Raw genomic sequence first — 25,615 nt, forward strand, 5'->3', positions numbered from 1 at the left:
AATGAAAATGAAAATGAAAATACTCAGCAAGAGAGACCAGAGCTGGGCAGGAGCTGGAGCGCGCGACTCGATAAGTAGCAGTTAGGATTTTGCTGCTCAACATCCGCGGTTCAAGACGCTGGAACAGAGTGTGGGCGAGTGCCGTAAATGGAGGAGCAGGGGGGCCAGGGCTGTGGCTCAGGCCGAGCTACCTGCTTTGAGTTTAATATAAGAAATTGCAGTGCGAACGATAAAAATCATTGAAGCTGCGACGGACAAGCCGAGGGACGGCCGACGCAATGTGGAGCCCGGAGAGATCGGACCGGGGCGTAACATGGACAAGTGAAGCCACTCGCACTAGCTCCCGCCATGGCACTGGCACAAAGTAATTTCCTGCAATTTAAACTTAAGAAAAATAAGGAAGCGTCTTTGATTTCCGTGTGAAATGATGTGCGCATCCGAGATTACAACAACAAGCGGAAGAGCTTTGAGGCACCGAACGAGCGGAGCACCTGCCGTTGGAAGAGTCGCAATAGAATTTAATGAAGAACTTGCTTGATTTGATTTATTATTTGCTTAGGTCCCGCGCTTAGCTCTATATTAATATTGGATTATGATCAAGCGACCAAGCTGCATTCACAGCTATTGCACACATCCTACGAGCTGCACTCGCATTGAAGAACTTTTATTTGTGCCGGCAAGTGTTCAGCCAAATAAGAGCGAACCGGTTCGTAGCTGGAACCGTCTTTAGTAATAAGTCTACTACAAACCTGTACTGTATGGTACTGTAAGGTTGGGCTTGAAATCAAATACTATTGGGAAGGATCCATCCTAAAAGCATCAATTGCATTTTAAATTATTTTTAAAATACAATTTTAATAAATTGTAATTATAATTTTACCATATTGGGCTCAGCTCATACTTTGCTAGCTATAAAATATATATTAAAATGTTACAAAATCTATTGAAATTAAAATTAATTAAAAGAGAGTTGCTTTCAATTAACACTTGATACCGCTTTCTTTGCGGATCAGTTTGCAGGCTCATGGCAACTGCCTTGTAACTTTGCCATTAAGTTGCTGCGCTCGCCTCTGAATGTATTTGCAGCGATAGTTTCTTTTAACGGTATACCCGTCTATGAGTATTACGTTCTGCTCCCTTTGCCATAGTACGTACTTTGTTAAATGCTTGTTATCTCGCGTTTAAGGAATATGTACTGCGCTCCACGACGAACTCGTTGCCATTTAGTAGCGCATGACGCCAGTTTTTGAGCTGTTTTTTCTATATTTATTTTCTTGCTCTTGCTGTTTTTTTTTTTTTTATTTTTTTGCCAGAGACATTCATTCCAATCAGACACTGGCTACCGATATACCGTTTGTAGGCTCACCCATGCCAGTGCCAAAAAAATGTCATGTATCGCATCTATTTCTGCCCAGTTTGTACTCTCGTTCAAATGATAATAGCGAGTATATTGGTCTCGTGGTATATCCATGTTGCTGCTCCTCCGTATGACCTTACAATATATTGAGCTACACCTACTAGGGGCGCACCTAGCTTTAAGGCTGAAGTTAGCTATAACCTTCGTCAAGGATTGCCCGCCTACGTTATTTGAAATCGCGAAATCTTTTATAGCTTGACAGCTGAGCTCCTTTTAAGAGCAATCCCATTAGATTACAGCTGCGCCTATTGCACTGTGAACGAGCATCGCGCAGTCAGTAACAGCCGACTGCAATATTCCAACTGGTTTTTTTCTTATTTACTTCTTTTTTTGTCACATTTCGGAAATGTTTGCGCCCAGAGCAGCAGCGGCAGCGGCATCAGCTCTTCCTTCTCCAACTGGCCGGCCAAATGAAATGCCTGAGGGCAGTAAATTTAAGCGGCTGGCAGCAGGAGCAGGAGCAGGAGCAATAGTAAGAGGCAGTAGTAGTAGCCGGCAATGGCCACGTGGCGTGCAGAGTATTTACCGCCATGTGCATAGTTTGCAAGTCTGCGCGGCCGTCGCGACACCTGCAGGAATGGCCATAGCTGGAGCTGGAGCTGGAGCTGCACTCCGACATGGCCACTAACAACATCAAAAAGTGCCAAGTGCCGAGTGTTTGCCTTGGTCAGCGCTGCCCAAGCCCGGCACCGACATTTAATTTTTGTTTTTTTCCTCTTTCCCCATTTTTTTTTTGTCACCATTTTTGGCGCTGTGACATTTTCTGGGCTCAGACCCATGCACCAGCCACCAGATCCAGACCGTGGCCTAATATGCTAGCCGTATAGTTGGAAGTTTTCTATTGGGGTTTTTTTTTATATTTTTTGTGCACTTGTTGGCTACTCTTTTATGCACATCGATTTTCGCTCAGTGCTTTTTATTTGCCAGACAAAATGGACAGCGGACAGCTGTAGGGCTGTTTGTTTGTCCACCGTTTGTTTATGTGCCGTTACTGGGCAGGAAGTTTTTAAAGCGACATTTAACAAAGCACCCAAACTCGGTTGATACACCCTGCTTAGACTCCCAGCTGTAGTGCCAAGAGTGCCAAATACCCAATGCCGGGGTCTGTCTGAATGTCGTCATTCCACGTTCTGACTTCAGATCGTATTCCAGATTAAATCGCAAATCACATTCTGCTATATAAACCAACATTAGTTCAAATTAACCCTACTTTGATCAACAGGTGCCTACTAATTCAGTTCTTTTGGATGCTTCATTCATTAACCAACACTGCGGGTCATTGTTTTGTGCTGGCAATGCTGCACCCAATAACAACTATTTAGATCCTGCTCATCTTTCAATTCAGCCCTGACCGGATCACATCAAGTGCGTTTTAGCTTAATCTTTCACAATTTATATTCACTATTCTTAGTTCACTTGAAGTTTCACAAATCATAAGAAATGTGTTCTAATTGAGTTAAATCTAGCAGTTACAATTTTTTAAATTTACCTAGGCTTAGAGACGAATTCATTGCGGCACTGAATATATTGTTGCATACATTTCGCAGCAAACATGTATGCATTAGACAACACTGGAACTTCTTGAAGGCAGCTGCATGGCCAATTAATAAAACTAGTTTACTTGGATAACTTAGTTTGTCAAGCTCTGCACATGGCAATACCCCCACAGCTCCAACCCTGCCCCTGCTCTATCAGTTGGTTTAGTTTGATTGACGGCGTTTGAGGCGGCGGCTACTGCATTTGCGTCTATGCCACCAAATCGTGCGACAAAGTGAAATGCACTTAGGTCTTGAATGTGTGTGTGTGTGTTCCTGTTAGTGCCCTGCATTTTGCAACATTGCATATTGTGAGGCACGCTTAAATTCAATTAAGCTACAAAGGAAGTTACACAAAACCCAAGGACCACATGCGTCCATCCAACCATCGCCCCATAGCAAAACGATGACAAAATCGACTACAACGACGACAATGTCAGTGTTGGAAAGCATAAAGTGAAACGCTGGACTACTTACTCCGTATGTTCTGCATAAGTTGTCGGGATGGGGAAGAAGTAGAATCAGGATAGCATTTCTACTGATTTTATCCAACTCTATGACAAATCAGATTTCGTCTTCTGTGAACCTATTACCTGTTAGGTCTGTCAACATTCTCTTAGCGGGATACAGATTTTAACCGTGCCGCAGCTTGTAAATAAGTGCTCTTTTTCGTTATCTTTTGGGTTCTGGGAAGAAGCAAAGTCTAAGTGAATCGAGACTAAACTGTTTTCACCTATCGCGTTGAACCAACCACACTCTTTAAGCTGTTGCCCTCCTGGCGCAAATCCATTGATGCACCGATTCGCTCAAGCATTCAAGCTCGCACTCATTCAATCACAACTGCTGCTTCGGTTGCCGCTTGTTTGCAATATTCGAACACTTCACGTTGCACTCGGGTATATTCAAAGGGTTTGTAACAAGACCTGGTCGAAGCATAAGGTGCACCTCGGTTCACATGAAACGCTCTTCTTGATGGAGAATAATTTGATTTATGTTCGCCAATTATCAAAACGAAATCAATTGCAATCGAGCACAGGATATGAGTTTTATTTTCTTATCAAGATTAAATTGGCAATTGAAAAAAAGATTCATTCAATTTGCCAAGATGTTTTCCCTTGTTCCGTTAAAGGCGCCAATTGATTTTAAGATGAATTTTATAAAATGATAGAATATTTTTGATTTAATTATTTACCTAAGGCTGGCATGATTATTGACTCTATTGAATGTTTAAGGCAATATAAATATTTCCTAGAAAAATTTACTTTCACTGAACTTGCAGTTACCAACACTGTATTTGACCAAAACTGTATTATATGTATTATATGTATTTCTCAGGCTAAGATTGGTATCATTAATCTCAGACTGCATTATCCACAGTCATTGCCTGAAACACAATCAAGCGCTCTAAAAGTTAACATTCGACCTCAGGCTTCTGATAATTTAGAGATAGAGTAGATGGTTATCGACGCATCGAGTAAAATATTTTCCAATTTTGTTTTTTGTTTTTTTTTTTTGTGCTCCACGCCTGAGTTGTGCAATAGAGGGATGTGTGAGGCAGGGGAAGATATGTAGATGAATGGATAGATGGCTGGTGGGTTGTTTGAGTGTGTGGGCGTATGGGCGTGGCCATGTAGCTGCTTTTTAATTTCATTTACACGCTTTTCAACACTGCTCAACATCAATCGAGCTCTATTCAAATGTTTTTCTAGGTGTTCGCCCAACTGGCTGACCGAAAGGACACACATATGTGCATCTATGTATGCATACGGGTAGGTAAATACATAAAGAATGGCTCTATGCACACACATGTACGTGCACGCCTGTATTTAGATAGATGTTTTACCTTTTAGCACGCACGCAGGGTTGCATTTGCTGAAGCATAAACCGAAAATGCGTCGCTTGATATCTTCTGCATGTGCATCTGGAACTGATGTTGATGATGACGCCCGATGCTCGGCTCCTGCTCCTGCTGCTGCTGCTGGTGCCGTTGCTGGTGCCGGTGCTGATGCTGGTTGCGTTGCTGCTACTATGTACAACTAATTCCATTAAAGCAAGCTCTAAGTTGATTTTCAATTGACTCCTCATTTGAGGAGGGCCAACGTGGCAGCGGCAGCGTCTGCGCTGTCAGCAATCAACATGTTCAATTGAGCATATCCTGCCTGGGCAGGACACAGCCAGAGCGACGCAATGTGATTACCCGACGCTATTTCGTACACACACGACAGCAGCAAGGAGCAGAGGTAGAAGCAGCAGCAGCAGCATCGCCCAGGACACAAGGACATCCTTGATGGCGTCTGTCCAGCGGGCGCCCGTTGGTTGCCTTTTACATTTCATTGGATTTTATGCGTTTTACTTTATGCTGATGTTTTTATTATTAAATTTCCCTGAATTTTCATTTACATTTTTTTGTGTTTCGCTTCACTTCTGCTTAAGCTTGCAACACTGACCTCCCTGCTCGCCGCCCACTTTTCGGTTGTTGTTGTTGTTGTTGTTGTTGTTGTTGCTGTTGCCTGCTGCTGCTGATGACTCCTCTTCATTTTCACACTTTTCATTCAATTTATCGCATTTCGCAAATTGAGTGTCGCTTTCCTTAGATGTTCTGTCCCGGTCTGCTTTATTCCCGTTTAACCTCCACTTCCACACAGCGGACGTGTCCAGGCACAGTCCTGATACCAATTGTGCTATTATCCTTCATCCGCTCGCCCCCGCCTCGACTCGTATTTCATAATTAGCCATTTTTAGATCTGCGATTTGAAGTCTATATACTTAAGCCAACAATTCATTTTAAATAACGATATTCATGAATATTTGGATAAAAAACACTCGAGCCTAACCCTAAAGAGACCCATATAAAAAAAACTGCTCAATTGAAATATAAATATTAATATAAATGGCGTTTATACAAAATATAAACAAGTGTTCAGAAAAAAATGCACCTACCCGCGCACGATTTTATTAGATACACATGCACACATATCTAATACTTAACTTACTGCAGAAGCCTAGAATTGCAAGGCCTACTTGAGTTCATGAGAATCACATAGAAGGGTAATATTTAAATGCGAAATTAGGACACACATGTTTTCATACATGCATGCACGCATATACATTAAATATATATATACACACGCACAGACATATATACGCCTGTAAGAGCTTTAGAAACTTTCGGAAATTTTTCTTAAAATAAAGTTTATTCCTGCAGCACACTAGATATTAAATATGGCAGTATACCGATTGTATTAAAAGTGTAAATATCTTTGCCCTAATTAAGTAAAACCCATACCAAAAACCGTCTTCGCTCTGCTCCAGGAGTTGCCAACTCTGCAGTTCAAGGCGAATGAATGTGTGTGTATGTGTGTGTATGTGTGTGTGTGTGTGTGGGTGTAGTCTTGTGTATATCGCAGCTTGCTTTCAACACCTTCAGCCGCTGCCCAAAGCCCACTGCTGCTTCCCCTCCCAGCTACCGCTCATTCAACCTATTCGCGTTCCAATTCATTTTTCAAGCTACCCGCACTACTCTGCCCCTTCCACCTACGCATCCCGACGACCCTTTGCCAGCTTCGCCTTGTGCACGCTTCATTTTTGGCAGCTCATGAATATTCATGGACATGAACGCGGAAAGGCTTGGCTAGCTATCTGGCGGCGTCAGCAGCTGACTGGACGGGGTGGTGCGCTCTGCGGTTGCTGTGGAGGGGGCGTGGGGGTATTACCAGCCACCAGACACCAGCCACTGCGCTGGCACATTATGCAAGCCATATTTTTTGTCCGCTCGCCGCGTTTACACAAATTGTTCACGCCCTACACTTAGCGCGGGCAAAGGCAAACCAGCTCCCATTCCGACCTATTCCCTGGAAGCTCTCCAAGAGGAGATTGTATATGTGTTTTGGTGCGTGTGTGTGTGTGTGGAGACTGTTTATTATGGGAATCTATCTAAAGTTCGCTACGACTGTGGTTAACGCTAACGGCAATTGAGCTGCTCGTCGCACTACTGAGCGCTGGCTCCTGCTCCTGCTGTGGCGCCGGGCTCTGCTGATGTTGTTGCTGCTCTTGCTGTGGCTCTTGCTCCTGGTCTGGCGCCGGATCTTGCTCCTGCATGTAGGGCAGCAGTAGCTCCTGCTCGAGCTTAGAGTTCGGCTTGGCCTTTGGCATTGCAAAGCGTTTCGTCCAGTAGCGCGCAACTTTGTCATGCTCCTTGCGATTGCATTTGTATTGATCGGCAATGCCCATGACGAGTGGATCGTTCGGATTGCATTCGCCGATTAGCACCCAAATGGATAGCAGAACCTTGGCAATGTTCATGACTGGCGACCAGCGTTCATTCAGCACATCGAGGCAAATGACTCCACGACTGTCAACGTTGCAGTGATAGATGCGCGTTATGAAACGGATTTGTGGCGGTCGGAATGGATACGCACCCGGAAAGCGTATGTCTAGCTTAAAAATGCCGCCCTCATAGGGAGTGCCGCTGGGTCCCATTATGATCGCTTTCCAATGGAACAGATCCTCCTTGTACAACTCGGCGCTGCAGTTCGGCGGCGGATTTTCAATGATTTCATTCAGTTCCCGCTTAATCCGCATTACCGGCCCGTTCAGCTGTGTCATTGGCGTTGCCGAGCCCATTCTGTTGTTGTTGTTGTTGGTGTTGGTGATGGTGGTGGTGGTGGTGGTGGTGCTGGTGGTGTGAGTGGTGCTGCTGCAGGCACCTCGCTGCTGTCCCTGACTAGTGCTGGGCGCATTCTCGTCCTTGTTCGCCTCATCGCCAGCTGGCAACGATCTGGCTGCCATCGTAGCCGACGGCTCCTCCACGGTCATCGTTTCGGTTGTGCTGCCTTTGGCTTTTTGAGGTGCCACGTTCGACAGGTTCGACATGCTTCCGGGTTTTAAAGTTAAACGGTTGTGCAATTTGGAAATTTGTTATTGGAAAAATTGTTATTGGGAATTTGCTATTGTTTTCTTGCTGTGCTCACATGATTTTAACTTACATTTCAGGAGTTTCATCGAAAATTCAACAAGAATTATATTCAAGAGCTACAAAAAGAACTCGAACTCGTTTCGATAAATTATCCCGATGCACTTAACGTATGCATCGCACAGAATCGCCAAATAGACAAAAGCGTAAATGCTAAAAAGTATGCTTTGAACACTCGGTAATCGCATTGCAGTGTGCATTAATTTTCATTTTATAAATATGTCACTAAACTAGTTGTCGTTAATCTTAAATTGTTTTAAGTTTTAGCTCTCCCGAAGCGATTGTCAATAGGCTGACAATGCGATAAGTCGTATGTACCCAGCTTATGTATAACGATAATTACATATCGCAATATTATAACCTAACAAATGTTGCTGTTAACCTACAAATATTCTAAAATTACCTATTTAAACATACATTTGAAGATAGAACAATAAAGCACGCAGTTTTGCCAAATGAGATGCTACCTTTTCAAGAGAATGTAGCGAACGCAATATTCTCCTGACAATGCCATCAAATGGCACGGATTCAAGGATCCGCCCATTCGCTGTATCGTCGTATTTTCGCTTGCTTAAGCAAGTCAAATGTTAATGAACTTAAAGAAATTAATTAAAGTGCCACACGAGCATCCACACAGCCACGTCTCATCTGCCACATGTGTGTGTGTGTGTGTGTGTGTGTGTGTGTGTGTGTGTGTGAGGATGGCTTAACGCCTGCGACGCCTTTATTGAAAATGACATCCGGTTCGGCCATCAAGCGGCGTCATTGGCCGCTGGATCGTCGCTTGTCGCAAAGTAAATGCAATAAAAGCAACACCAAAAGGGATTGGGGATTCAAGGTGTACACACAGACACACACATGGGGGCGTGGTCTGGCCTGGCCGTGCGCTGACAATATTGCAAAAACCTGTTAATTAAAAAGCAACCAACTACCAGATGCTCTGCAATTCAAACTGAGTACAGACATGTTTATTAACCCCTTATCCGGGGATTCACAACTTGTATAGTTGGCCAGGCGGGCGCTGAAGACGACGACGGCGCGCTTTAAGATTCGCCTCAATAGTCGACCAATTCGGCAGCGTTTCCACTTGGGACTTCTTGCTCCACAGTATGCCCACAGCCGCAACCAGCTCCAGTGCTATGAAGATCGCCCAAACGTTGCAGATGAGCTGCAGCCAGAGACTTTGATTGAGCAGCAGCCTGCGCAGGTACCAGAATGCGCACAACAATGGCAGACACAAGGCCAGTGTTGAGAAGAGCAACAATTTGGGTCGCAGCCCATGCGGGCTCAGGTTGAGGGTGTAGCCCACATAGATACGCAAGCTCTCGGTGATCACGGCCAATGAAAAGACCAGCAATACGGCCACTCCCAGCTGGCTCCACTGCTGCAAATTAACCAAATGTCAATATATACTCGCGGATGCTACGAGAAATTAACTACATAGATGAGCATGTAGAGCACATAGCTGACACACCACGTTGATGCTATATATAGATTGCCCTCCAATAGGATTTGCAATAAGAGATTGGAACGTATCGGCGACACAATATGCGGCATGATTTATATCTTTTCCACTTAAATTAATGCTGAAACTCAAACTGCCGTGTCCAGCACCAAGTTCTCTTGACAAACCAATTTATCGGCTTAACTTATCGAAAGCTCGCTTTCTCAAAATGTCTGTCGATAGTATCGACAAGCATGCCTTGTTGTACAGCACTGTTACTTGACAGCACTGCAGGCACTGCAGCTACAAGCTTAACTCCACAATTATGACCCTTACAAATATTACCTGGCTTTGCGCGTATTATCTGGGTTGGTCGCAAAGAATATTGTATAGTCGAAATGCCGCACACTTGTTAAGTGTATACGTGTATATATTGTCACATATGTTTCGCAGAGCATAAATATCTGCGCATGTTGAATGCTGGAGCCAATGTCCCGCGTAATACCACCTATGGACACTCATGGCCCTGAACATTCGACGGTATTGCGTAAAATTAACAAATGAGCCTGACAAACGCACATGAGCCGATGCGATGTACCCCAAAAGCCGTTTCGTCGTTTGCGTGTCAAACAGTTTCTGCACTCTCAGCTTTTATTGAATTCCATTACAGTTTCATGTCAGTCAACCGAGAGCGGCGTTCGTAACGTCATCATAAAAGGATGCTTCTGCACTGACCAACACCCAGCCCCCACCAGGACCGCCCTCTCCCCTTACGTTACTCGTTTTTATCTCCGCCTCTGTCAGCAGCCCAGGCACTTGGGCTGTTTGCCTTTTGCAGCCGCACGACCAATATAATGAAGAACAAAAAAAAAAATAAAGAGAAAAACATCATTGGACAGCCCGAGTGCCTGAAATTGACATTGTTGTCATTAATGGAAAATTGTTTTAGATGTTCTTACCATTAAGATGTCCAGACGGCTAGTCTAGTCGAACGCTTTGTGGCCTCGTGTCCGCGATGCATATTATGTAGTAAGTATATAGAAGCGAATATCTCATAGGCTGGGCCAACTTAATTAACTTTGACTAACAATTGGGACCGGGGAACATCTAGTTTTAGACATTTTCTTACACCGCATTAAATCTAGTTATGTCGATTACTCTTGGGCAAAAAGCGAACCGTTACATATCCTATCGATAGTTGGCCACTCGCAACTATCGACTATGGCAACAGTTGTAGCTAGCTGGTGCCCGATTCTTACGACTATGTGGCAACGCCATAGCTTGAATAACAGTAATTTTAATGAAATTATTTGTAGTACTCCGTTTCCGCACACTCCCTTAAAAAGAGGAAGCATTTGTTGGGCATGCTGGAATTGGTAGACTTTTGCATTGTTCCCACTGGAACTAGCCTGTACAGCGGTGACAGTAAACGGGATGCGCATCTGTTGGTGACAGCGGCAACTCGGCTAACAAATTTGCGGCTTTGAATGTTTGTGCTCACCATGCGGGTGCACCAGATTTGGCTAGTGATAATGGCAGACTATAAAGCAAGGCAGCCAGCTCCGGTCAGAATTGTATAAAGTACAAATAGAACTGTGTGTCTGGACAGACATCCGTCACAAAAACCAGACAAAGATGCTTATCCAATGTGCTTTAAGGAGTAGTTTAAGCTGCGTCTATGGAGCTGTACAAACAAATTTTTCCTAAGCACCACAACGACAACCCTTCAAATGCTAAAATTTTTTGTCTAATTATATTTATTTTGAACATTAAAAGCTAATTAAGTCAACTATAAATGGAAAGCAATATTGAATGAAGTCTTAGCTAATAAATAGTGACAAGATGTTCAATTGCAGAATCCGATTAGAATCGAAATAAACATGGCAGCGATAAGCATGAATCTTATTGAAATGTTGAACAAAGTTCAGGATATTGGAACATTTGACTAAAATATGGGTAAGTCATTTATATGGGTAAGTCATTTAGTTGTAGCCGCTGTCAGTGTTGAAAATGGCGAATGCAAATTTTAAAAAATATGTTATCGATAACAATCGGAATATGCATAACTAAGCCAAAATTATCTAGTTTCCCAGCGCGCTACCCAGTGCGTAGTTATTTAAATTAATGAACAAATATAAATTGTCTTTGGCTGCATGCGAGTATTTAATTGCCATTTTACCCACTGCATGCATGAGCCCTTTGACTGCGCTGTTAACCATGATAAATCCGTCAACTTCCGCCGGGTCTGCCGATTACAATAATGTAATGTCAATTAGAAAAGCAGCTAATTTCAAGCCCATTCGAAGTCATAGAAATGCAAATGCTTTTACAGTCGCACCAAATTTGAGCTATGGATAGACGTTGTAAGTGGAAGGGGGGGGGGGTTGGCAACAACGGTGCAAGTTAATTTCGTCAACTAAAAGAGAGAAACTTGTGCGGCTTCTTGAGTCAATCTGATGCGACACAAAAGCCGGCAACTGGCAACTGGCAACTGGTTGTTAGCTGAGCTCTGCTTAGGGCTGAGCCTGGCCAGACTCAATTAATTTAAGGGCTTTTCCCAAACTAAAAGCAACATTGCTGCGGTGCATTCGCTGCCAACTGCCAGCAGTAGACTATCGACTGCCAGCAACACGAATCCGGACTCACAACTGGCTTTGGCATTTCGCATTTGGCGGTCTTCTTGCGCAGATTTTCGGCCCAGGCAAAATTTAATTAAACTGCAAAATTGCCAAACTGGCTGAGAGCGGATGTATGTATGCGTGTGAGGGACGGTCTGGTGGACGGGGGCTGGAGCCACCAACTGCAGCCTGAAAGTTGGCATCTAAATATTATTTTACACCACGCTTTAACTGCAACTTTTGCATGCCTCATAATAATCATAATAATGCCGCGAGCAACAACTGTTTCATTAAAAGAAAAATAAAGCAAGTTAAATAGCGAGAGGGCTGCATTCAGATCATATGATGTCCTGGCCGGGGAGGAGATTGGGTGGGATGGGAGGGTGGGCGGCTGTTAACCTGCAGCGACTGGGGATTTGGGGGGTTTTTCGTCTCGGCGTATGTTGTTTTATGCGTATGATATTTTGCCAAGCAAAAGTTGTAAGGCAAAAGAAGATGTTGCAAGCAAGAAAAGGATAATTTCTTTACCACCATCCCCTAACCATCCCTCTGCCCCTCGCTGGCACTCTTAATGTTGTTGTTGTTGCTGCTGTTGCTGGCAACGCTTTTGGCGTGGGAAGCAAGGACTTGCTCTCTTTTAGTTAAATGTTTCAAAAGAAAAATTAAAAACTTTTTACAACAGCACACGCGAGCTGCCGCCACTGCCGCCGCTGCTGTTGCTACTTCATCTTCATAATATGCTGCAAGCTGTGGACGGGGCACGAGCGGAGGCTGTTGCAAGTGCAAGTGAAAAAAGTTAAGCGGCCAAAGCAGCCCAAAGATTACGTCGCCCACACACCCAGACACACACACACAACCGGCACTCCAAAGACATGTTCCACATGCGACTTAATCTTCACAACAAAAATGGGGGAGGAAAAAACAGAAAACAGCTTCTGGACTCGGCTGCATGTGGCACATGCCACACCACAATAACAAAAGAGCCGCGTGTTTATGCTTCAGGTGCGCTAAGATAAGTTGTCAAGTTCTTGGGCACACTTAAGCCCAAAGATTAACAATCTTCACTCCACTGAGAGCTGTGCTGTATATAAAATGGATATCTGTTTAATGCTGTGCTGGCCTTTGCCTGACTTTGTGAAATTGTGTCAATTAATTTTAAATCATATGAACTATTTTAGTTTACTTTTACCAATAAGTGTAAAATTCTTGATCTATGTATACTATACGATAATCTACATACCAAAATTTGCCTCTCCAGATCTTAAAGGCCCCAATATGTGCTTAAGAAGGTTGAATTTGTAATCGATTCTTATCGATTTCGCGTTCCAAATTTCTGGCGGACAGATGAACATGCCTACCTTGTAAAGGTTATTCCAAACTTCAGTCTAGTTCGAAGAGGATGTCCAATGCCAAAGGGAACTCTATAAAAAATGTTAGTTCATTTCGAGTGCTTACATAAGATACTTCGACACAATCCATTCACAAGAGCGACATAGTTTATTTAATATATTCGTTTTTTTTTTTTTTAATGAATATCTTTAGTTCGGCATCCACTTAGATTCCATTCAACTTTGGACTAGTTTGTGCCCATTTGGAGTGCCAAACAATTGTTGATCCATTTCAATGAATTATTTATGGCCACATTTGTCGAACCGACGATTTCTTTTACATAGACAATTTTGTTTAGAGCCGCTTTAAGGCTGTCCACCGTGCCCTGAACCGCCCCGCACCACCTCACTCTACCTCATCCCGCGCTGCCATACAGCGTCTTCACCTTTTGCACAGTTGGGCACATGCGGTGAACAGTGTGCAAAGTGTGGATGGGGGCTAAATGGAAAAAACAAGAAAAATTAGTAGAAAAAGACAAAAATAAAAGGCAAATAGAAGGAAAAGAAAGTAAACTTGTAGCAACTTTTTTATGCCTTTGTATAAGTTATCTTAATTTTATCATGCATTGTGTAACACATAAGGGATATACATTCTTGATCAACATTAGCAACCGAAGCGATATTTGCATGGCTCTGGCATTACATATGCATGTCAAAGCTGCCCGGATCGAAACACTATATCATATGCTTGCGATAAGCATGATCGCTCGTTAATGAAGCTCCTATCTGTTTCTCTAGATATCTTGAGCAAACTTATCGCTACCGAGCTCGACTTATGAGCATGGTCTTATCAGGATCGGACTACTGTAGCATACGGAAAGAAGAAGTCGATAAATAAGTTTGTTGCGTTTTTTAAACTCAGCAATGACGAGCTTCTCAATTCTGGCCATATAACTACACGCCATCAAGGGTATTTAAATTTCGTTCTGGCTGAGATATGAACTCCTCCTTATTTTTGTCTCATACATTTCTGCTCAGCTGCCTTGGCTGCGAGTTGACTGGCAAGTCTTGTCCTTGTCTCGGCATGTGTACACACGCCATCCAGATCCGGATGCGCCCGCTTCAGTTGCCCCCCCACCCCCTCCATATCCTAGCCGGCCATGTTGCTGCTGTTGCAGCAGGGCTCTCGTAACTTTTGCTAGTGCGGCGACATCTGCCAATGTTTTGAACATTGCAATACACACACACACACTCACACACACACAGGGAGGGACAGAGAGTTGGGCACGGGGGTGGGGGTGGGGTACTGAGATACGGGGACATGCGAGCCAAGTGTCTTTGCCGAATGTGTCGCACACGCAAAAGGACAAACTCCTTGGCAAAATAATGAAAAAGTAACTGAAAGTCGTATTTGTATTTTCCTTCAGCATCAGCGTCAGCTTCGTTGCCGTCTCGTTGTAGCATGCTACCAGCTATAGACCGGCTCACCTTCCCCACTCAGCATCCGTCGCCTCAAAGTCGAACTCTTCCATCATGTAAGGCTAGGAGAAAGTCGAAGGCAGCCTGTGGAAATTGGTGCGAGTAATTGGTTTGTTAGAACAAAACTTATAGCAAGGCAAATGGCAAATGCCCCAACCCCTCCCCCTAGCCAGCTGGACATGGGCAAAGTTTTTTTTCTTTGAGTATGTTGGCGACACGGGGGGGCACTCACCTGCGGCAGGGGCAACGGGCTGCAGCGGCAACAACCTAATAATAATCTGCATGTGCATGCCAGCCGAAAACTTAAAAGCATGTCACAGAGTTTTCAGCTTACAGATTTCGATGCTGCACAACTTTGCTTGGCATCCAACCGCACACACACACACACACACACAGACACACACACGCACACTCGCATCCTTGGACCTCAACATGGGCGAGGCGGCGCCCAAGCCGAAGAGATACACGTGTAGCATGTCAGTGACATGTAGAAGCTGCTCCGGCTCCAGTTTGCCCAGCTTTGGATTCAACTTCCAGCCAAGGCACAAAGGTTAAAAAGCAATTTTTCGAAATGTCAGCGCACAAAATTTCATTACAAATTTTTATTTGCCTCTTGCGTTTTTGCGCACTTTTTGGACAGTGTGCATGTGTGTGTGTGTGTATGCGCGTGTATATGTGTGTCTGTGTGTGTGTGTGTGTTGCAACTATTGTTGTTATTTTGGATGCTGATGCGATTATAGCTATTTTATGGCTAGAAAATATTATTAAAAGAAAATAGCTCTCATCCTGATTTAAAGTAAAAAGAACGCGTTGGGACAGAATCAAAGGAGGATGCTCCGTCTTTGATTTTAACATTTGTCATTTGTTTCCCTTAACAAATGAATTGCAGAAAGTATTTCATCAATCTATTGAATGTGATCAACTATAACTGAGTACATCTAATTCAGATTTTACACTGTAGATTGGTCTAAGAAAAGAACCAGAAAAAACCAGTGAGAGATTTATCGTATGCAAAAATAGGCGATGTGCTTAGTTATTAGTCCTAATCAATGTATTGATACCTCAATTAAATACTATATATTTTATATTCTTTGAATATTTTTTAGCACTTTCCAGCCTTGTAAAACAAGCTTGTTTAGCAGCACTGGCTGCGACCAGTTCACAATAAGAACAAAGATGATCATGAGAGCGGGCAAGGACCAGCAACAGTTGCTGTTGTTGTTTTTGTTGGACGTATTATTATTATTTTGTGCTCAACTTCTATTTCCGTTTCTACTTTGCATCGTCCACATTCAGTGTTCAGTGCTGATAAACGTCACCTTTTAGCAGTGTTGGCGAATCACAAAGGAGTATTCAAAGTAAAACAATGATAATTGAGGGTAATGAATAATCTTAAATGTATTATGCATTCGCATATCCGAATACCGAATGCATCAACAATCGTTAGCCAACACTGCAATAAATTCGTCGTTCTTTTCAATTATCGCTGCTTTTAATCGCAATTGACACAAAGGGGGAAGCTGGGCCGCTGGAGTTCACAAGATTCAATTGAAAATAAGGAATATATTTAGCATAAACATCCGCAACGGTAACATTCTTTTGCCTAAACTTTATAATCGATTGCTGAGTACAGATACATATACATATTGAAGCTCGCTTTGAGGGCATTCCGTGGTAAATGAAACGCAAAAACTTCGTGCTCTTCTTCTGCGTGGGCAGCGCTCATTCAGAACATCTAATTTATTATTATTAATAACAATAATACGCATATGCATATGCAAAGTACTCGACAGCACAATGGGCGGTACGTGGCGAGGACCAATAGCCATGGCCATAGCATCCTTCGGCTCTGACTGCAGTCGAAATCAACGTTTAAAAAGGATTTGCCATGCTAAATATTTTCAAAAGCCTTAAGCTATTCAAAAATTACATCACTCGAGTAAATATGAAAACCTTGAGAGTCGAGTTGAACAAGGACCAAGGACCAGGGACCAGAGCCACACCGACTACATTGGACGGCCATGAACACAAGCCCGGACAACTGAGGCCCTCAAGATGCCAGCCAGCGCTGCCGGCCAACTGGGCAGCCGCAGCCCCACGATTAATGGCAACGAAGAATGTAATGTAGCGAATATGCGAGTTGCCGTACTGATTTCAAATGGATATACAAGTATGTGTATTAGTGTGTGAGTGTGTGTGTGTGTGTGTGTGTGTGGGCGGCAAACAAAACAAAGGCCCCAAGTTGTTATCCGCCAGCTGAAGCAAAAACAACAAAACGTGTAGCTGCTGCCTTCAGCGGACGGGAGCGGTTCAATGGTCGACCGCTGGCAAGCGCTTGCTTGATTTAACCATGCATTGGGCCGAGGACTGAGCGCGGAGATGCTGTAGTTGGCGCTGGCGGCAGGAAGTGGAAACTGTAGAAGGAATTGGGGTAAAACTGCGGTCGCCTACCCCGGGCCACAGCACGGTCCTCGACATCATCGAGAAATGAAAACAACTCAAGCGAAAATACAATCATATTTTTATTGCCGGCTGGTTGGTTGGTTGGCTGGCTGGCTGGCTGGCGGGCGGGCGGTCTGCCTGGCTGGCTGCATGTCGAGGGCAACTGTGTCGAGTGTTGGCCGGTTTGGGGACGGAAGGGTCGTCGTCAACCAATTCTCGTTTGCTCGCTCGTTTAGTCGATTATTCTTGGAGGCGTTTTTCTTAATAGCAACAAGAACAAACGACAGCAACAATGGCAACAATAACAGTCACTGGCGCCGCCAACTGAAATGAATTAAAACTGAATCAAAACATCTGGACGCACGACCATGAGACAACATAAACAGCAGCCGGACCAGGAACCCAGGACCCCCGAGCCCGCAACCCGGACAAAGGAGCACTCCACGCTCCATTGGCACTACTTATTTTGACGGTCTGCACTCCAAGCATCTAAACAGAAACAAAATGATACTCCAAAGATGGCAACCACTGTGCGCAGTGTGACATGGCAATGCAAGTTAAATTCTCAGACTATTGATTAAATGATTAATGAAAATACATATGTATATTTATATATAATGCTTTATAGACAATCGCTCCACAGGGACACTGTTGCCATTGCTGCTGATGATTGTTCGGAAACCAGCTGAACTGTCAATACGATTAAACAGGAGCCAATTAGGGACGCAGACACTTGTTGTCAACTACACCCAGTCATTGACCTGATGATTATGCCACTGCATTCGCTAGACAATTGCAAGTAAGCAGCAGGGCAACTTGGATCATTAAACTATACTTATAAATATCCAAATGGCTTCACAGCTGTCATTTGCATTGAATAAGGAGTCTGATGGCCTCCTGGGCTGAGCAGGTCTCAGCATGATTATAGCTGGTGGACACTTATCTAATATATGCCCTGGAAAGTGATCCCTCTCAAGGCAGAGTCTCCACAATTTTTGAGTTTGTTAAAAAACCTTTGTTAATTTTTTCAGACATTCATCAGTTGGTTTATTGTATAAATAGCCCCGATTTGTACTGAGAGACAACGCAGAATGTACTCTCTACCCATGCATCAATGCACTTAATTCTGTTATGAAGCTAAACTTTTCAGATTTCAAGAGCCGCTTATATACTCAAATTAAAAATGCAATAAAACTACGAACAACTCAATAAAAGTTAAGTAAAATTGATTTTTTCACAAATGACCCAAAGGAAACAAATTTGAATATTCAACATGGAGGGAATACAAAAAATGACTTCGTTTCAGAGTGTCAGCCGTTGCTTATTGGCTAATACACTGTTTAAGCCAAAATACTTGAGACATATCTACTTGCCGGCAGTTCTTTGAAATCCAAAGTTAAGAAATATATGCATACAAATAATAAAACTATCAACGCGGCTGGGCGCACTTCAGCAACATCAGCATCTGTTGCCTCTGCGCCCCAGCCAGGTTGCAAGAGGGTTGGGCAGAAAAGCAAAAAAAAAAAAAAACAAATAAATAAAATAATAAGATTTCTTCGGCACACCGAAACTTAAATACCCTTTTAGGCGTGCGGCTGAGAAGTGCTGCTATACAGAAGCTGTCATTCCGACCCATGAGTCCTACAAGACTTCAATTTGATATGGTCTGCCAGATATGTGGTAATTGCTGAGAATAGTCAAGATACCCTGGAAAACCAAACAGCTAGTTTTTCAATCGATTCTTCATAAGGAGCATATTGAAGTTTATAATGATAGCTTTGGTCTGGTTATGTTGCAAAATAAATAGGTTTCTCATAAAGAGCTGATCTGTTTTGGCAACTGTTTTGGATATGCAGTCGAATCCAAGTTTCTTGCTGAAAGCCAAGCTGGCATAGAAATAGACAGTACAAGAATATATTTAAGTTATGTTTCTATGCTGCACAGCTTTAGCAACAAAACTCGAATACCCTCTACGCAAGGGTAAAAAACGAAGAAAATATAAGAAAAACAAAAGGCATAAAGGATATGCAAGCCAAGCAATTTGCATTTGCGCACCGCAAACGGTGAAGCAAAACTTGAAACACAGCAGACGACAACAGCAAGAACAACAACAATAACAGCAGCAGCAGCCACAACAAAATGCTTTAGAAATATGCTAAATTACCAAAAGACAAAAAAATAATAGAAAACACACACCCACACACCCACACATACTGTTTATGTATTTGTGCATGCCAACTTGTCGGACGATGGGCGGAGGGGGCGTTGATGGGGGGTAAAGTACTTTCAAGAAGTTGCCGAAAGTCGAGAACGCAAGCAAAGACAAAAACCAGTGTGGAATAACGAGAGGCTGGGAAGATGCGCTGCAGCACCTGTGCGACTGGGTGGCAACGCCGGCCCCATAGACTATACGCCGGACAACAGTTCGTCTTGGCCGTGTCAAGGTAGCAGCGATAGTTAAATAAGCCAACCCGTGAGCCAGAAAGAGTTGGATAAACCGTAGATGGGTGTAGGGCCAGGGTCAGAGAGATGGGCTATGCCTGAAAACTTGAAGTATGCTGGTTATTGTGTGCTGTTATTGAAAATAGTTGTACAATTTATAGAGTGCCCACTGTGGTCATGGACAAAGGTCAGAATCAGATTCAAATTCAACAGATAAATTCAGAGTGGGAGAGAGTTTGAGAGGGGGAGGGGGGGGAGACAGCATTTGCACTTTGCATGACAAAGGCCACATTGCCTTCCACCCAGTCCCATGCCCACCCCCTTCCGCCGTTCAATTTGTCAGTTGAAATGTCTGCTCAAGATGCTCCATCCGCAACAACAAAAAGAAGAAGAACAACAACAACGCAAATCTAGTAAGCAGCTTTGTCGTCTTACAAACATTTGCTTACATTTCCACAGCCACAAACAAATCACAGACAAATTTACTCAAAGGTGAGTTTACCTATGCAGCGATAACCGGCGCATTCTAGAGTTTGGTGTGCAATCAAATGAATAAACATGCATAGAATATGCAGCTATGCTAATTCATAATATTATACCTGAAGCAACTATATATTGTTACAGCTTAATTGATGTGACAGTTCGAATTTGCTAGGCAGTAATTGAGGTGCAGTGCTGCCACCTTGACTTTCTGCAGCTCACAGTGTTGAGTAGGCACAAATTTACAGCTACATAATTTCAATTAGAAAATATATTTTTGAGAAGGTGCTGATAGATTAATTTTTAAATGTTGTTAGAGTGTTTGCTAACTTTAAAGTAGCTCAAAAAACATTTACGCATTATCATAATACGACTCAAAGCTAACGAACTCTGTTCCAAAGGTCTTAACCGTGTAACTCATTTAGGAATTGGGTAAGCGTTGTGCGGCTGTTGTTTATGGTGGATCATGCTGCAGCCTGTTTCGAAAATCAAAAAGAAAAAAAGTACAAAATTGCATGAATTCGTAATGAAAACTACTGTCAGTTCGTATTACAGAACTTTCCATCATTGCCAGCACACAAGCACACACAAACACACAGATACACATATACACAGACACACATACACATAGAAAAGCGAAAACCCGCGATGCCGCAACCGTTGCTAAAGAAACAAGGATACAGGGACTTAAGGGCCAGGTTTGAGTTGGGTGCACACTGGCGTCTGGTAAATCCATTGGGGATATTTCCGCATGCACAGCGTGCATTCCATATACATGTATGTATGTATATCCCCGGTTATTCGAGTATGTAAGTATGCTCGAATAGGTGTATTCTATTTTGCGATTGAGCTGTCCAAATGCGCCTTTTAATGTAATCTCTTACGGATTTGTTTTGACAAGCGCCATTCTCTTGCCTCTCCAAGTGTGTGTGTGCGAGTGTGTCTGCGAGTGTGTATGTGATTCTGCTTCCACCAAGCGAGACTTTTTTTTTTGTTTCAGTATTGCGCGCAGTTATGGTTTATGGGGTTGCTTAGGTATATACATATATACGTACACATATTATTTGGTTGCCGCTCATGTTTCATCATAAATATTCGATTACTCAAGCGTATCTAATTTGTTATATTATATTTTTATATAACTGCTTTTTTTTTCCATTTTATTAAACCTATGCAATACGTAAGATTGAAGAGGGTCGTTGCGAGTTATGAACATACTGAAACGAGCTTGTCAAGCTCAGACCTATTACGTTAAATCTTTTTCTTAATATAGAAATTATACAAAAAACCCTGGTGCTCAATAAAACACACAAATTTCCATTGCTGAAGCTTTAAGCTGTCGATCGAAATTGATTGAAATTTCGCAGCTCTAAGCCCAACGGCAATGTTGTAGTCCTGAAAATATCATTTGCTCAGATCCTCAGATACCTTGATTGCTTTATATATCGATACAAATAGAGTTCGATTGGATTTGAAATAACTGCCAAAAATGCATCTTATTTTGATTCGAATCTAATGCGGTTTGTTTTGATTGTGCTTTATACTCTAGACAATTTGGTTATATATATTTTTTAACATTTTTGACCTGAACTTCTTCCTAGAAACACATATGAATGTTCGTTTTAAGCAATAGGCTTGACTGTTTAACTCAACACGTCGCAGGCACTTGGCACGTACTTTTACAGCCGTATTCAACACTCCGCCCTCACTCATATACAACACTGGCGGGCGCCCTCCGCCTCTCTCGCTCTCCCGCCAACTCATTTGTGGAGCCAACTATGATATGTAAATATTGGGGTAGCGCCAAGTGGATTTTTCCCATAGGAAAATAACTGAACGCTACGCCATACAGAGGCGCTGATGCGAATGCGAATCTAGATGGGGCTGGGGCTGGGGTGGGCTGAGGGCCTGCGGTTGCAGCTGCAACTGGAAAGCCTGCTGACTCTGAGCAAACTCCACTTTGGCACTGGCAATGCGATTTACATATTACTAGGAGAGTCTGCTTTGAATAAACTCACTCGCTCGCACGGCCCCTGCACCTCTTGGCACTCTATACTCTACACTCTCTAGCTGCCTCCCACTCGCACACTTTCTAACTATGTATTTGCCGTCTCTTTTTGCTGTGAATATGTAACTGTGTGAGCGTGTGTGTGTGTGTGTGTGCAGTTTTTAAATTTGCAAACATGAGCATGTAAATTTGCAATGAATAAATTAACCAGAATCTGTACCGCTCATCCGTATGTTTCAGCCGGCAACTGCCATGCCTGCCGTCTGTGTGTGTGTGTGTGTGTGTGCGTGAGGCGTTTGCTTTGCGCCGTTACTCAACACTTTCGCTATTTATTTAAAATAAATTGGCAGCACTGCTGCAAGTGAGGTTAGGGCAAGCGCCTTAAAGTCAAGTTGAAATACAAGTGCGCTCCGTTTTAATCACTTTTTATTATGCCTGTCCTTGGGACGTCCCAAACTAGAAGAAATCACTCAGCCTCAGGCGCGCCGCTGTCTGCCAGACCATTGCCCAACCTCCCCCCCCCCCCTCCCATTTCGCTCTCTGCCCCTCTCTCTATGTGACTCTGCTGTTGTTGTTGTTGTTGTGGCGAAAAACAATCACGTGGCGCTAGATAGACAGGCCTGGCAGGCTGAAAACAACTCTTTTTCGCAACATCAACAATAAAAAAAGGAAAAAGAGAAAAAAGAGTAAGGCTGGAGATGAAGACAGGCGGCCACAGATCCAGATGGAAAAAGCGTCAACAGCAGCCACGGCGACAACGACGACAGCTCCAGCTGCAGCGCCAGCTCCAGCTCCAGCGCGCCAGGACGACTTAACAGAGAGGAATGCTGGATAAACTTCTAGCCAGCCGCAACGACAGCCAGCGCCAGAGATGTCGACGAGCGCCGAACAGGACGACAGCAACAAAGCAGCAGCAGCAGCAGCAGCAGCAGCATCGGCAGCAGCAGGACAAAAACAAAGTGCAAAACAAAAAGAGAAGAAGCAGACGGTTTGGGGGGTAAAAAAATGAAGTAGGGAAAAGAAACGAACACAACGAGCCGAGAAAACTCAATTAAACTTTTGTAATTACAGCTAAAACGGAAGAAGATATTTATCCAGTATAATTGCATTGAAGGCAAATGAAATAAAAGTATAAAAAAAAAATGTGGAACCAAAACGCAGGCAAGAAAATATATAAATAAAGGATGCCGGGAGACAAAAACACGACAACTCTGGTCGCCAGGTAAACGCCAACGCCAACGCCAACGCCTAGCCCCGGCATCGGCAACCAGTTAGCCGGGTCTCTGGTCAAGCAGCCCGGCAAGCGCCACTTGACACATCGGCAAACGGAAAGGCACACAGAGTGCGAGTTTTTCCCATCGTTGTCCACATCTCCACCCGGTCATCCCCTTTGGTCTGATTATGGCGTTGCATTGTGGAGCTTCCGTTTGGCTAGTTTCTGGCTATGCTACTGGCAACCCTTAAGTGTAATCCAAAACAATGCATCAAATCGGATGCAACAGATCGCTGTGAAAGATGAGAACACGCCCTTATAGTTATGGGTTGCACAGGAAGCGAGAGAGCTTAGCGCGGCTAACCGAAGCGAGTAGCGACAATTTATTGTTGCTTATCGACCGGAAGCGGGAGAAGCTTAGCGAGCATTGTCGCTTATCGCGTTTCGCATTCGCATCGTTTCTAAGCGCTTACCAAATAAAATGCGTTTCATTCCATTGTGGCTTGTGCAAGGTTGAAAGTATTAACATTAGTATATTACATTAGATTGATTGATGATCGATTGACGATTAAATTGTTTGCTTGAATGAATGCTAATGTTATACAAACACTTATTATTGTGCATTCGATTGATTGTCAATCAATTGATTTATTGAAGTTGACGTGTGACCTTGATTGATCGATTGATAATTAGTTTGTGGCGTTTGCTTGAAATAATGTTTAAACTATCCAAATGCTTTTAAAATATGGTACAAATAATTATATATCACACAATTGTATTAACGATTGATTGATTGATGCGCGGATTATGCAGCGTTTGCTTGAGAGAATGCTCGTGTTTTATTGTTTTTGCTCAATTTTTGATCCATCGTTCCGTTTTGATTTGTCGACCAATCACTTACCAATAGTGTTGAAACTAAAAGTCTATCCAGCCACGATTAATTGCCACTGCATAATATTGAAAAGGTTTTTGTAAGTACCGAAAACGTGATCAAATTAAATGTGTTTCATTCCCAGGTATCACACTATAAACTTGCACACTAAAAGAGCTGCGTTAGATTTCCGTCGTGTTGCTGACACTTAGTTCATATTCATTAAATAGGACTCGATTGTCGCTATGTCCAGGCGCCTGAAGCCAGTCTTATCGATTATGCCAATTTCGAAATGCTGGGCCGGCAATGACTGCTCGTCACCCATCCTGATTGCCTGAATGGCCAGATATACGGCGGCTTCCATAGTAAGTCTCGGAGCATAGTGGCGTTCCAGAAATTCCATGCGTTGCTCTGCATCTTTGCCGACGGCACAGGCTCTAAAGGGCAGAAGCGAACCAGCGGCATCCAAGCGAAAGAGACGTGCACGCCCCCTCTCCCAGCCGCCTAGCAGGACGGATAGTCCGAATGGACGGACCCCGCAGGATTGGGTGAACTCCTGCATGGTGTTGGAAACGGCCATCGCCATGCCGTCGACAGGCACAATACCCGAATGGACCAAGCTGTATGCGGCGCACGTCTTTTGGGCCATCTTTGAGAGTATGCGAAAATCTGGAGCCATGCCGGAATAGGCCATCGCCATATGCGAGCTTATCTTCTCTAGCTTCTTGACAGTACGTCCGATCGTAAGCTTTGAGTCGATTCTCTTTTCTGTGGCCAAAACGAGTCCGTTCTTCGTTATGATCCCCACAGTTGGCGCACCCTTCGACCCACAATTATTGGCATACTCCACCTGCTTCAGCTCGCCAGCCGGATTGAATGTGGTTAGCGAGAAGTTATAACGATTTACACTCATCTCGAAAGAGCGCCTCAGTCACAATATGGAACAAATTATATATATACATATATATAAAATTTATCAAAATAAAAAAAAACCCACGACTTTCGAGTGTGCTGGAAAAGTTGTACTGATTGTACCGAGTTTCCTAAGAGTACTGAACTATTGTAGTTGTAAAAAGTGAAGGCCTCAATAGGTTAGTCGATGCCCACTTTGATTAACAGTTTCCTATTTTTCACATTCATAATACTCCATTATGAAGATATGCAGATATGTTTACGCTTGGACTCTCGTACTGATATGTATAGTATTTTTTGGATTCCGCTCGGTCTCTCCAAAAGGATTTCGCATTTTGGTATATATACTTAAAAAGGATCAGATTATAAGCCCTTAAGTTATTCTAGAATATTATACTATAAATATCTATAAGCCTTTTCGCTTCGTTTTGTGACTAGACTACGACTAGAGTAC

At 43.3% G+C, this 25,615-nt stretch overlaps 3 protein-coding genes and 3 long non-coding RNA genes across 8 annotated transcripts; 1 reads left to right on the forward strand and 5 right to left on the reverse strand.

Annotated features, from left to right (window-relative positions):
* The first annotated feature begins 2,842 nt into the window (after positions 1 to 2,842).
* LOC138911368 (uncharacterized) lies at positions 2,843 to 5,351 on the forward strand. The gene is made up of 3 exons (XR_011416916.1): positions 2,843 to 2,971; positions 4,662 to 4,721; positions 4,803 to 5,351. It is a non-coding gene; the product is annotated as an uncharacterized lncRNA (long non-coding RNA).
* A 1,495-nt stretch (positions 5,352 to 6,846) lies between these two features.
* LOC6633468 (ubiquitin-conjugating enzyme E2 E1) lies at positions 6,847 to 7,938 on the reverse strand. Of its 2 annotated transcripts, XM_015170000.3 has the most exons (2): positions 7,371 to 7,938; positions 7,143 to 7,303 (listed from the first exon to the last, which is right to left on the reverse strand). In XM_015170000.3, the coding sequence occupies exons 1-2, from the start codon at positions 7,822 to 7,824 to the stop codon at positions 7,275 to 7,277; spliced, it is 483 nt and encodes a 160-aa protein (XP_015025486.1). In that variant the 5' UTR covers positions 7,825 to 7,938; the 3' UTR covers positions 7,143 to 7,274. The 2 variants fall into 2 exon arrangements, with proteins under 2 accessions (XP_002057059.1, XP_015025486.1); XM_002057023.4 differs by having other exon boundaries at positions 6,847 to 7,936.
* A 921-nt stretch (positions 7,939 to 8,859) lies between these two features.
* On the reverse strand, positions 8,860 to 9,589 carry LOC6633469 (transmembrane protein 17B). 2 transcript variants are annotated; one of them, XM_032440728.2, is made up of 2 exons: positions 9,365 to 9,589; positions 8,860 to 9,305 (listed from the first exon to the last, which is right to left on the reverse strand). In XM_032440728.2, the coding sequence occupies exons 1-2, from the start codon at positions 9,479 to 9,481 to the stop codon at positions 8,916 to 8,918; spliced, it is 507 nt and encodes a 168-aa protein (XP_032296619.1). In that variant the 5' UTR covers positions 9,482 to 9,589; the 3' UTR covers positions 8,860 to 8,915. The 2 variants fall into 2 exon arrangements, with proteins under 2 accessions (XP_032296619.1, XP_002057060.1); XM_002057024.4 differs by having other exon boundaries at positions 8,860 to 9,308; positions 9,365 to 9,581.
* A 396-nt stretch (positions 9,590 to 9,985) lies between these two features.
* Positions 9,986 to 10,556, reverse strand: LOC116652308 (uncharacterized). The gene is made up of 2 exons (XR_004305285.2): positions 10,328 to 10,556; positions 9,986 to 10,276 (listed from the first exon to the last, which is right to left on the reverse strand). It is a non-coding gene; the product is annotated as an uncharacterized lncRNA (long non-coding RNA).
* Positions 10,557 to 13,495: 2,939 nt separating this feature from the next.
* Positions 13,496 to 15,493, reverse strand: LOC116652305 (uncharacterized). Its single transcript, XR_004305283.2, has 3 exons — positions 15,026 to 15,493; positions 14,803 to 14,877; positions 13,496 to 13,813 (listed from the first exon to the last, which is right to left on the reverse strand). It is a non-coding gene; the product is annotated as an uncharacterized lncRNA (long non-coding RNA).
* Positions 15,494 to 23,243: 7,750 nt separating this feature from the next.
* LOC6633470 (proteasome subunit alpha type-2) lies at positions 23,244 to 25,287 on the reverse strand. Its single transcript, XM_002057025.4, has 2 exons — positions 23,852 to 25,287; positions 23,244 to 23,671 (listed from the first exon to the last, which is right to left on the reverse strand). Exon 1 carries the CDS (start codon positions 25,160 to 25,162, stop codon positions 24,458 to 24,460), a length of 705 nt encoding a protein of 234 aa, XP_002057061.1. The 5' UTR covers positions 25,163 to 25,287; the 3' UTR covers positions 23,244 to 23,671; positions 23,852 to 24,457.
* Positions 25,288 to 25,615: the final 328 nt, after the last annotated feature.

The sequence above is a fragment of the Drosophila virilis genome, chromosome X (genome assembly GCF_030788295.1).
Source record: "Drosophila virilis strain 15010-1051.87 chromosome X, Dvir_AGI_RSII-ME, whole genome shotgun sequence".
Classification (NCBI taxonomy): Eukaryota; Metazoa; Arthropoda; class Insecta; order Diptera; family Drosophilidae; genus Drosophila; species Drosophila virilis.